This window comes from Hylobates moloch, unplaced genomic scaffold (genome assembly GCF_009828535.3).
Source record: "Hylobates moloch isolate HMO894 unplaced genomic scaffold, HMol_V3 SCAFFOLD_4, whole genome shotgun sequence".
NCBI classification, from domain to species: domain Eukaryota; kingdom Metazoa; phylum Chordata; class Mammalia; order Primates; family Hylobatidae; genus Hylobates; species Hylobates moloch.
Window position 1 is genome coordinate 30,942,927 of NW_026652279.1, and position 12,463 is coordinate 30,955,389.

Consider the following 12,463-nt stretch of genomic DNA (forward strand, 5'->3'; position numbering starts at 1 on the left):
AGAAAGAGAAAGAAAGGAAAGAAAGACACAGTAAGAAAAGTGAAAGAAAGAAAGAAAGAAAGAAAGAAAGAAAGAAAGAAAGAAAGAAAAAGAAAGAAAGAAAGAAAAGAAAGAAAGAGGGAAGGAGGGAGGGAGGGAGTGAGGAAGGGAGAGAGAGAGAGAAAGAGAGAAGGAGAGAAAGAAAGAAAAAAAGGAAGGAAGGAAGGAAAGAAAGAAAAGTCTAGAGGGAAAAGTCTTAGACACCCCCGCCCAAGGTAGCAGTTGGTCAAACTGATGTGGGGCCACACACCCCACTCAAATAATCCCTGGCATTGAAGGGTCTTGACATCTAGCCTGCCATCTCACAGGGGACTCCCTGAGCCACCGTCTCCTGAGGCTGCAAGCCCCTGCTCACTCCCTCCATAGCTCTCACACGACCATGCCTTTGCTTTGTTGTTTCCTCTGCCTGGGATCCCACTCACTGATAAATTTCTCCCTACCCTCCAAGTCCCAGATCAAGGGCCATCTCCACTGTCCAGACTCCTCCCTCCATCCTGAGGTCTCACTTCTGAGAGCCCACCACACTCCCTATGCCTTCTCCCTAAAGCCTGAACCATGCTGCACTCTGGTCACTCATTGCTATGGACTGAGTCAATACCTCAGAGTGTGACTGCATTTAGAGATAGGAACTTTAAAGAAGTATTATAATTAAGTTAAAATGAGACTGTTAGTGTGGGCCCTAGTCCTATATGACCCGTGTCCTTACAAAAAAGGAGACCAGGACACAAGAGATTCCTGGGGCACATATACAAGGGGAAAGGCCATGGGAGAACCCAAGGAGAAGGTGGCAAGCCCAAGAGAGAGGCCTCTGGGAAAGTAGCCCTGCTGACACCTGGATGGCAGACGTCCAGCTTCTGAAACTGGACAATTCATTTCTGCTGTTTATGCTACCTGGTCTGCAGGGCTTTGTTCTGACAGCCCTAGCAGACTAGTACACTCGTGAGCAGTTCCTCTCCCCTGAGAGATGGTCTGGTGGGGCTACCACGCTGGGCCAGCAAAAGCACTGTTGCCCTTGGCCACTGTGATTAGTTTGGGATGGGCACACAACCAAAAGTAAAGCCCCATTAGCTGGTCCAATCTGAGTGAATCTTAGAACTTCTGCAAGTGCTGCTAGAGAAAGGCCAAGGCTCTTTCTGGGGGTACTTGAACCTGGAAGGTGTGGCACTGCTGGTGCAAAGGCCATCCTGCTGCCCCAAGAGGTGGCCCTGGGGTTGCTGGATGCCAGCGCTACCTCTGGTCCAGTCCATTTCGAAAGTCAGCACCACGCCCTGGCTCTCCAGTTCCTTAGGCATACATAAGTCCCCCTTTCACCAGAGGTGGCTTGAATTGGGGTTCAATTTCTAGCATGCAATGGGACCTTGCCTGGTACATGCCGTTGCCACCCCTCAGCTCTATGCAGGAAAACTGAACACTTAGAAGGGAGCCAGGCGTGGGATGAAGAACTCTTCCTCTTCAGTCACAGAGCTCCAGCTGGTCTCATGTCCACTCTGAATGCAAGATTACGCTTCCCAGCTTCCCTTGCAGCTAAATGTGGCCATGTGGCTAAGTTCTGGCTAATGATATGTAAGCAGAAGTATGGGGTGGAGCTTTGGGAAGTTTCTCTTTAAAGGCAGACAATGGGTCCTGGTGCTCAAAGTCAGGACTTAATGGCCACAGCTCCACGGGCCAGATCCTTACCCCTGCAAGACAGTCCTTGTTAGCTGGTCATTCCCAGAAAGTGGCAACCCCATGGGGGTGAGAGCACTGAGGAGGAGCCCAGTGACCCTAAATGTGATGCTTGCTTCTTGATGTCTTGGAACAGGACACCTGTCTATATATGAGGAAACCTAAGCTCAGGGGCGTTTCAGACTCTCGGGGCTCTCATCTTGACTCATCTTCCTCTTCCCACTGCCATTACCCTAGAAGTCCAGACCAGAGTGACTCCCTCCTTCCTAGCAGACCTTTAGGTTGTCACCCTCCCTCCCTCCTGGCTGGCCTTTAGTTTGTCACCCTCCCTCCCTCCTAGCTGGCCCTTAGTTTGTCACTCTCCCTCCTTCCTGGCTGGTAGATTTCAAAGCAGGTCTCTATGGCTGTCACTGAGGCTGAGCCACCATCACCTCCTTCTTGGAAGACTCAACAAGACTCCAGACTCCCACTGCCACCCCACCCTGCAGTTCATGCTTTTCCCAGCAGCCAGAGTGATGCTGCTAAACCCAAAGTCGGATGCTGTCCCTCCCTTATTGTCTCCCCTCCAGAAGCTCTCCATTCCCATGAAGGGAAATCCAGACCCCCTGCCCTGGCCTGAGGGATACTGCACCACCCAGCTCCTGGCACCCTGAGCCTTCCCCTTCAGCCTTCCTCACTCTACTCCAGCCACCCTAGCTGCCTCGCTGTTCCTTAAGCCACCCCCAAGCACGTTCCACCTCAGGGCCTTTGCACCTACTGTTCCCTTTGCCTGACATGCTTTTCCCCCAGACATGCCCATAGCTCACCTCCCTCACAAATCCAGAGCCATTCCCTGAACACACACACTGGAACAGGAGCCTCCAGCCACAGTGGACACCCAATAACTTGGTGAATGCATGAATAAATCAACAAGTATTATGATGAATGAACTTATACCCACTCTTCCATGAATCTTCTAAAATTCCTATAAGGTTGAATGGATTCCTATTCCTATTAGGGGGTATGGATTCAACCAGAGACCTGACCCTCATTGGGAGTCCTGAATGCAAGTCAATGCATAATATATGCATATCAACATATATTATGTTGCCACTTTTGTGGGCCAAAAATCATTTCATAGTGGCAATTTCATAAGTTCATCCTATCCTCTGGCAGTCACTCCCACACTCAAAATCCTCCAACGGCTCCCACTCAGAAATTCAAACTTGTTAAATTGACCCTATATACCTCCTGGCTCCAGCTCCTATTTCCTTCCAGGCTCCCCCAACCAACTGCCCTGCATCGCTGTCCCAGGGATTTTCTTGGGCACCTCTCTTTGCTGGAATTCCCCCAGCCACCTCTGCCTGCCAAGCCCACTAGAATGCCTCTTGCCACTGGCCTCTGCTCCTTGCTGGTGTGCACTGGCAGTATTCCTCCTCAGCCTCTCTTCTACAACCATGGCCAGCTGGGGGCTGCTCAACAGGAGGGGATCCTTGTCCAGGCACTGCCCTGCACTGCAGCCCTCCTGCTCCACTCCAGGCCTCTGTGGGGACTATTCCAATGCCAGCTGATATACTGACTGTTCTGAGACTGAAAGTTATACTGGAATGAACCCAGTCCTGAGAGGCCCTGCCACTCACTTGACTTGACTTCAAGCAAGTCCCTTTTGAGCCTCAGTTTCCTCATCTATAAGATCTTATATATCAGAAGCCACAAATTTAAAACAATGCTGGAGCCCATGCCTGGGTCCCAGGAATGGGGTGTGTGTGTGTGTGTGTGTGTGTGTGTGTGTGTTATCTGAGTAGAAGAAAGCACAAAAACCACAAGTGACAAGCAAGGGGAGGGTCACAAGACAGATTAGGCAACCTAAACTGGAGTCTCAGTGTTGATGTCACTCACTATGTGACCTGGGACAGTCCCATTCTCACTCTGGACCTCTGTTTCCACCTAAAAAGTGAGCCCTGGGGTTGGGAAGAGGGAGAAGCAGGGCAGATGGTGCAACGCAAAAGTCTACACAACAAAGACCCTGGAAAAGGCTTACCTCTGGAAAGGTCCTCTGCCAGCTTCACCAGTGGCCCAAATGACACCGGGTGACATTTGTCACCCGGTGTCATTTGGGTCACTGGTTGCTGGTTTGCACCTCTGTCAATAAACTATTGGGATGGTATGGATTCAACCAGAGACCTGGCCCTCACTGGGAGTCCTGAATGCAATTCAGGACTGCATACTGAGATCCTGTCTGCAGTTCTGTAAGGTGCAAATAAGTCACAGAACATGGTGACAAAACCAGGCCGCTGCAAGGATGGGTAAGGCTGTGCTTCCTTCCAAAAGGCAAGGGGAAGTAAGTGTTCAGTGGTAAGCATGGGAGTAGGGCCCCTGCCCTCATGAAGCTGACATTGCAAACCAGTTCAGAATGGATTCAGACAATGTGAAGTGCTTGGCTGATGGGATGGAGCTTTGAGGTGAGAGGGGACTTTTGACAAGGTCGAAAAGTTGTAGAAGACCCGGACAGGGTCAGGGGCACAGGACTGAGGAAAGGAGCTAAGGCAGAAGAAATAGCTGGTGTCCAGTGCGGTGTGTTTGGGAAAAAGGACAAGGCTGAGTGAGCAAGGTGAAGGGGGAAGATGGTAGCAGAGGTCAGCAGCAGCTAGATGAGCAGTGGGGATTTCATTCTGATGCAAGAAAGCCTCCAGAGGGGTTTAAGCAGCGCAGTGACATGATCTGATTTCCATGTAAAAGGATGATCCTGCCTGCTGGGTGCAGAAGGGACTGCAGGATGGCTAGGAGCAACAGGGCAATGAGATGGGGGAGCATGGGACAGTCTGGGAGCCCAGATGTGACAGTAGTGTGACCTGAGGAGGAGGTGGCAGGGATACCCAAAGATATCCAAGGCTGACCTGGCTTTCAGGGAAGTTCACAGTGCAGAAGCCAGCCTGTGGCAGTTTCTGGTCCCCAAATGCACACGCACACAAGCCAGAAGACACACAGCATGGTCTCCTGCCACTGACCAGGGCCTCCTGGAGACCAGCATTGCTCTCTCTGACCCTTTTTCACCAGACTTCTGTTATAATTGCTTCAGAAGTCAAATGTGTGGCTCAAAAATCTGTGTGTATGTATGTGTCTGCACGCACCATTCCCATAAAACAGTTGCAAAGTCAAAAGCCCACAGGGGTCAAGCGGATCATGTCACAGGATTGCACAGGCTGGGCAGCAGTAGGGAGTGGTGGGGACTGCAGCAGTGAATGGGTTGCCCATTCACTGCTGCAACTAAAGGGAGCTGTGTCCTCAGTTTCAGGTCTTTGCAACCACATGGGCACACATGTAAATTATGAGTAGATCTGCCAACTTTTCAAAAGAAATCAGAAATTCCTATGTTTTAGGTGAAACAACAAATTTTAAAATTTGGGCTTCAGTTCAAAACACAACATCAGCACTGTATCAGAGGTTAACATTTGGGTCACTGGTTGCTGGTTTGCATCTCTGTCAATAAACGATTGAGGGGGTATGGATTCAACCAGAGACCTGACCCTCACTGAGAATCCTGAATGCAAGTCAATGCACCTGCAGGACCCCATACTGAGGGACATTCTAGCAGGGGCAGGTGAGGGAGTTCCAGAGGGCACCTGAGGGTATTCTGGTGTCCCTATAGCCTGTAAGACTCTGCTGGGGTGTTTGGGTGAGCACATACCCACTTTGAGCTCCTTCCCAAAGACGGTGCGCTCTCCCAGTGCAGAGCAGTTCCAGCGGCCATTGCGGAACTGAAACTGACACTCGTCCAGGCCCATTTGCGAGCCTTCTCCTATGACGATGATGGCGTCGGGCCGGCTCTGGCAGATCGCCCGCTGTCTGGGAGCCAGGCCTGGGATCTTGTTACAGATGATGCTTGCGCCCAGAGCTACCACTGAGGAGAAGCCGCTGGAGGGAGAGACACAGAGAGATGGAGCATTAGGCCAGCAAGGGGCCATGGCCTGGGAACCCTTCCCAGGTGTCCAGCACTGGCCACCCCACGGCCCCCAACAGTGGTCTCCCAACTTTTTTGATCCTGCACCCCTAACTCATGTCCTTTCGAGTAGAAACCCTATAATTTCTACATAGGCTCTTGTATCAATGCGTATACCCAATATCAGTGTAACACACACACACTTGATTTTTGTTTTAGAAACAGAAAAAGATGATGTATGTCATAAACATTGCGTTGAGTGAAAAAGGCAAGTTGCCTTTGAGTTTATGGTAGGATGCAATTCAGATGAAGTTTAAAAACATGCAAAAGAAGCCTTATATTGCTAGGGAATAATCTCTTTGGTAAAATTGTAAAGGTAAGCAAGGAAATGATGACTTCAAAGTTTCATGCAGCAGGTGCCTCTGAAGGAGTGATGGGTGCACAGATGTTCATCTAAAAAATCTGTTTTTTAATGTGTATGTAACATATACTCTCATGTATGTATATGTTTTATTGTTGGTAAAAAAACTTAAAAAGTAATTGCAAGTAGAAGTCCTGGCATTTTCTTCCTGCTGTCAATGGAGTACACGTATCCCACTCCAGGAAAGACTGGCCTAGAGGATGTGTGTGACTATTACGAGGAGAATTCCTATCTTCCTCAACTATTCACTGATATATATCAGATACCCATCATGTGCCATGTGCCATGCTAGGAGACAGCTGTGCACCTGACAGGCAAAGCCCTGCCCTCAAGGAAAAAGGGAGGGTGACAACACAGATGTCACAAATGAATATGTACTATGAAGAAAGTAAAGGAAGATGCTGGGATGGCAACTGGGGTGTGGGGGTGGTGAGGAAAGTGAGGGCCACTTTAGCTGAGGTGATCAAGAAGGACTTCCTTGAGGACGTGACATTAGAACAGAACAGAGATCTGAATTGCCAGGAGGCATCTGTGGGAAGATCTGGAGAAGGGTAGTCTATGCAGAGGGAACAGAAAATGCAAAGTTCTGGGAGACAAGTTCGGGGTCTTCAAGGAATAGAAAGAACCCATGGAAACTGCTACAAAACCAGGGCTTGAGATGCAGGGAGATCCTGGGGAGAGGAGATGGCCGAGAGCTGGCATTTTCTCAGGTGCATCAGGCAGCACCAGGAAGCACTGAAGGGTGTAAGCAGGACACTGACATGACCTGGTGGTCCCCGCTCCATGTAGGAAAGACCTGTGGGGTGCCAGAGCAGGAGCAGAGGGACTAGGCAGGTTAGGGTTGGTGGTGGCTTGGCTTGGTGGCAGTGGTAGGGCTGCAGGTAGAGCCACTGGGCAAGTGCCTCGTCCTGGGGCTCAGCTGTGGGCAGTTTTCTGGAGTTGCGATTTGTTAGAGCGAGGTTCTCCTGTACCAATAACTCGAGGAGGTGACATGGACCCATGCCCTCCAAGCACACAACTGATCACTCCTGCTGTTTCCCTAGGCTCCTGCCACATGCCAGCCTTCTCCCTGCAGTAGGCACTCTGTCCTTGCTGGCTCCTCTCCCCCGAAGCGCTCTCACCCCTGATCTTCACAAGCTTGGCTTCTTGCCATTATTCACATGCCCTCAAGGGTCACCTCCCTGACCAGCCCAGCTAAGGGAGCCTCCCTCCCCTCCCTACCCCTAATAAATTCCCATCACAATCTCTGCTTTGTTTACTGGATATTCTTGATTACTCATGGTCTCCTGAAATGTTTTCATGTATGTGTTTTTAATTTGCATGCTCACTTGATCACTTGTCTTCCTCCTGAGAGGATGAGCTCCCTGAGGGAAGGGAGGCTGTCTGCTGGTTCACTAAATGACTACTGAATAAATGGATTGTGGCACTTCAAAGATGTAGCTCCAGGTGAGTACCTATTACACGGCAGGTGCCCCCAAATATGCATCAAATGCATCAGTAAACTTGGGCAGTCTCCCTACTCTGTGCCAAGGCAGTATGGTGGGTGCTGCCACAAACAGCAGCTCATGTGACCTTTCCACACAGCCCTGTGGGGCAAGAATCATCACATCTGTTTCACATATTTGAAAACTGTGGCTCACAGAGGTTGGGACCTGGAGGAAGGTTCTCAGCTAGCAGGTGTTGGAGGTGGGACAGCCTGGCTTTGCATCTGCATCTCAGCCCTAAACCAGAGTCTAACACACACTAGAATGCTGGGAATGTCTGAGGAAGAAGCAGCATGAGAAGATTAAGTGGAGATGTTTTGGCATCATTTGTCAGGAGGACCCTCTGAGCACCTAGCTGGCCACCAGGAAATTTCTACACCAGCAGAGAGTGGACGGGTTGGCATACTGGGGCCAAAAATTCATAGGTGCAATAGACTAGCCCCTAAGGGTCTGGCCTAGGTTCTCATCTAAGCTTCCTTCACTTATTAGTTTTGCGATCTTAGGCAAGTTTCCTTCCTTCTGCACTTCAGTTTCTCCACGGCTAAATTAGGGTATTGATAACTAGTCCCCACCTCATTGGCTGCTGTGAAAACCAAATGTGCTAGAACGTGGAAAGTGCTTAGAAGGTGCCAGGCACATAGTGAGTGCCCCATAAATGTGGTGGTGGTGTTGTAATTATCATTATTCTTATCGGATCTGATTGTTGCAGTAGGCTAGTGCGGAGTCACCTGAACTATCCGAGTAAAATAAGAATACCACAGATGCCCCACCATCAGCCAGAAGCGGGTAGGGCCCAGTCACATCTGGGGAAATGGAAAAACCTTTTAGGGACGTTGAGACTTCACCCCTCATGCCCACTATACAGATGAGTAGCCCGAGGTGCAGGGAGCAGCAGGGCCTGGCCCGAAGTCACCTGCAACTCTCACCTCCCCGATCTGGACCTCTCCCCACCCCAGAGGGCAGCTTGGGGCGGAAGACCAGCGCTCTGCAGGACTCCCTCCCTCCCTCCCTCCCTTTCGGGCAGCTGGGCCCCCGCAGGGCCAATCCGGGGAGGCCGCGGCGCCAGCGGGAGGGCAGCCCGGGGGCGGGCGGGGCGGCCAGGGGAGGTTATTTTCTGCTGTTTTCCCTTTCTCTCTCCCCCGCCAACCGGGTCCCTCCTCCCCGTTTCTAATTAAAAAGGAGATAAAGCCGCACGCGGCCCGAGCCAATCGGACCGACTGGCTTCCTGGATGCTGGATGTGCGCGGGGCGGCGGGGCGCGGGCCAAGATGAAGATTAAAGCAGGGGGAAAAAAGAAAAGCCACCCAGACGCGGGCGAATCAATAACACTTAAAACACACCGGCAGGCTGGCGGTACTGGCGCGAGCCCCGCAGCCGCCTCTCCGCCGCTGGTCGGGCTGGCGGCCCCTGGTAGGCTCTGCACGCACCTGCTAGCGGCCGCGGCCGGACAACTTGCGAAATCCCCGCTCCAGAGACGTGGACTGGGGAAGTGACGGGGTAGGGGGGTAGCAGTGACAAAACACAAAGGGTCGCCGCAGCCCCTGTGGTCCACCCCTCCTCAAAAGGGATGGTAGGGGGTTCGCTGCTGGGGGCTGGAGGGGCAGGGTGTGTGAGACCTACCAAGCGGGCCCTTCAGTGCCAGAACCTCTATCCATGCCCAGACCCCCCACACCCTCACCGCTCCGAGCCTCACACGCGTTGTCTTAAGTACAAAGGGTGACCGGCTTTGCACAAGCAGCTCCAGGATGCGTCCCGAGGTGCCCTCTCCCACCTTCCAGCCAGAGCGCCCCCGAGCCCCACCTCCACAGAAACGCTGGGTGAAGCCGGAGGGCTGCTCGCGCGCCCGGCCGCCTCTGCTGCCCAGTTCCAGGGGGCGGGGTGTCCCGCCTCTCTCTAGCGCTTGTCTCCCTTGGTGTCTCAGGCCGCCTCTCGTCCCACCTTTGTGTGTGTTTGTTGGGGGTGGGACGTGCTGTCCCCTTGGCCCGGGAAGGGGCTCTGGGAATCTAAGGGTCCCTGGAAATTGGGTGGTGCCAAGGCTCCGAGCGGCGGTTTATGTTTTTGCCAGCGAATGTCCTTCCTCCCGGGTACCTGTTCCCTGTTTGCACGGACGGGCCCAGCCAGCCACCTGGGGACTGCCCAGTCTCTAGGAGCGGCTGTGCCGCGCCTCCTGAGAGAGTTCCTCTCGGGCTCCGGGGACTGAGCTCCCCGAGAGCGGCTGTGGTCCTGGCTTGATGTTCCTGCTAGACCTGCTGTCCCTATGCCCGGGTCCGAAGGGTCCCCGGGACCGGCTGAACCTTTGCAGCAGCTAGCCCTCCCCCAGAGTCCCTCAGGCTGGAGCGTCCCTACCAGCTCTCTCTGGTCCTGGGGGATTCCAGACTCAGACGTCCTCAGGATGGCCAGTTCCCCTGCCTATATCTCCTGGGGTGTCCGCCTGCGGGGGGCCTTTGTGTGTCCACCGCTCCCACACCGCACCCACCCGGCCTCTCAGAGAAGCTGTGGAAGTTGGTGGCCGGCAGAGGCTCGCAGGCGACACACCTCCCTCCCCGGGCCGTGCCAACTTTGCCAAGACACGCGCGGAAAGGGCGCAGGCAGCCCTTACCCGATCCGGAGGTAGACCATGCCCAGGCTGAGAAAGAGGTGGCCCAGGCAGCGCCGCGCTTTCCGGTTCATAGTCCCGGTTGGCCGCCGGGGCCGCGGGCCGGGCTGTGCTGATCCCGCGGGCCGGCCCCGGCGGGGCAATCAACATAGCCCGCCCGGGAGGCGCGAGCCGAGGCGTCCCCGGGGCCGTCTGTCGGTGCGCCCGTCCGCGCGCTCGGCGCCTGAGCCTCGCCAGGAGCGCGGGAGCCACGGAGCGGGAGGAGGGAGGGAGGAGCGAGCGCGGCGTGGGGCGACGCCGGGCTGCGCGCGAGCGACCAGTGCAAGTGTGCGAGACGCGGGGAGTGCGGGGGCGCTGCTGCCTCCCGCCCCCGCCCCTCCCTCCTTTCCCCCGTCCCTCTCCCGCCCCCTCCCCCTCCCCCGCCCGCCTCCCCGGAGCGCCCGCCCAGCGCCCCTGCGCCCACGGGACAGGGCAGCTTGCAGTAGGCGCGTGCTGGCGCCTTTCCATGCGCGCTCCCGGGGGCCCCCTCCCTGCTCCGGGGTGCAGGTGGGAGGCTGAGGAGCACAGCCCGGTTGCAGGCGGTAGGAGCCCTCTCGCCCCCCACCCGTCACTAACTTGCAGATTGCAGGGCGAGTGGGCGTCCAGAGGCTGCCCTCGGGTGGAGTGGACCAGACTCGGCCGAGAGCCCTAGTGCCTTGGTCTGCTGTCCAGCTCCCTCAAGCCCGGAACAGGGAGCTGGGGCTGACAGGGCACACCCCAGTTCCCCAACCCCAGCTTCAGGGGAGGGCGCCCCCTTTCGCAGAGCTAAGGGCAGACTGGCTCAGCGTGTTTCTTCCCTATCCCCACCTATTCGAGGGTGGCGGCAGGGGATGCCCAGGTTGGGCAGCCTCCTCTGGGATCCTGCTGTTAGCCGACAGACGGAGTCGGGCTGAGGCCCAGTAGCCCCGCGCGTAACAGCAGTGGGGCGCCTGAGCCGCGGGAGTGTGAGGGGCGCAGCTGGCCGCTCAGAGCGCGCTCGCGGCGACACCAGGCGGACGCGGCGGGTGGTGCACCTCGGGCTCGCTCCGGGGAACAGAATGCTTTGAGTGCCCTGGCCGACCGGGGCGGGCGGGGGGGCGGGGGCTGACTCCCTTCTTTGGTGTACACCTCATCCAGTGAGCTAGGGGGAGTCTAACTGTCCCTGGAAATTGGGTGGTGCCAAGACTCCGAGGGGCAGTTTATGTTTTTGCCAGCGAATGTCCTTCCTCCGGGTACCTGTTCCCTGTTTGCACAGACTGGTCCCGCCTGCCACCTGGGGAATGCCCAGTCTCTAGGAGAGGCTGTGCCTGCGCCTCCTGAGAGTGTTCCTCTCGGGGTCCAGGGACTGAGCTCCCTGGGAGAGGCTGTGATCCTAGCTTGGTGTTCCTGCTGGACCTGCTGTCCCTATGCCCGGGTCTGGCAAATCTGAACTCAGGTTTCAGCTGAAGACACTGAGGCTCAAGGAGGTGAAGGTGTTTGCCCAGAGTCACCAGCTAGCGAGTGGCAGAACCATATGGGAAACAAAGTATGCCCAACTGTAGTAACCTCCTGCACGCAGCCCTGCCTATCCTTCAAGATTGCCTTTCTAAATTACACACACACACACACACACACACACACACGAAAGCCACCATTCAGGCATTCATTCATATTCCATATTCTGTGCCAACCACGATAGTGGGCACCGTGGACACAAGGAAGAAGAAAGGCAAGAGTCTTTCCTCTTGGGTCCAGGAAGGAGACAGATCATAAGTGAACAAGAACAGAGTTGCAGATAGTAGACCATTAAGCAGGGTGATGGGAGAGGGAATACTGGGTGTTGGAGGGTTAATTTTAGATCTGAGGAGATGGCATTTGAGCTGAGGCCTGAAGGACACAGCATCGGGGTCCAGCACTGCAGGAAGGGGACCAGCAGGTGCAAAAGCTCAGAGGTAGGCATGAGCCCCAGGGAGGAGATGGTGGGCTGCGATAGAAAGAGAGAGAAGGCCTGAGCTTGAAGGGAGATGGGGCTACACAGATCCACAAAGCTGTGTGGGCACGTCAAGGAGCTTGGATTTCAGTGGTGTGTTCAGCTGGGGACATTGGAGGGATGAAGGAGGTGACTGATCTGATTTGTGTGTTCAAAAGCTCCCCGTGGCTGTCCTATGGGAACACACTGTGGGAATAGGGACAGGTGAGTAAAGTATGCCATCAAGCAGACCAGAGAGGAGATGATAGTGGGGGTCCAGGTGAGACATTAATAGTTTGGGTTAGGGTGGTGCCCTTAGAACATGACCACAAAATTATTTGACACTCCTCCCATGAAGAAGTGGGTTCTCTGTG

At 54.6% G+C, this 12,463-nt stretch overlaps 1 protein-coding gene across 1 annotated transcript in view; it reads right to left on the reverse strand.

Annotated features, from left to right (window-relative positions):
* The window catches only part of WNT7A (Wnt family member 7A), a 61,546-nt gene extending 51,189 nt beyond the window's left edge, over positions 1-10,357 (reverse strand). The window contains exons 1-2 of the mRNA XM_032149783.2: positions 10,127-10,357; positions 5,372-5,598 (exon numbers count right to left, since the gene is read on the reverse strand). Of these exons, the coding sequence (XP_032005674.1) occupies positions 5,372-5,598; positions 10,127-10,197 (298 nt within the window). The 5' untranslated portion in view covers positions 10,198-10,357. The remainder of the gene's footprint in view (positions 1-5,371; positions 5,599-10,126) is intronic.
* Positions 10,358-12,463: the final 2,106 nt, after the last annotated feature.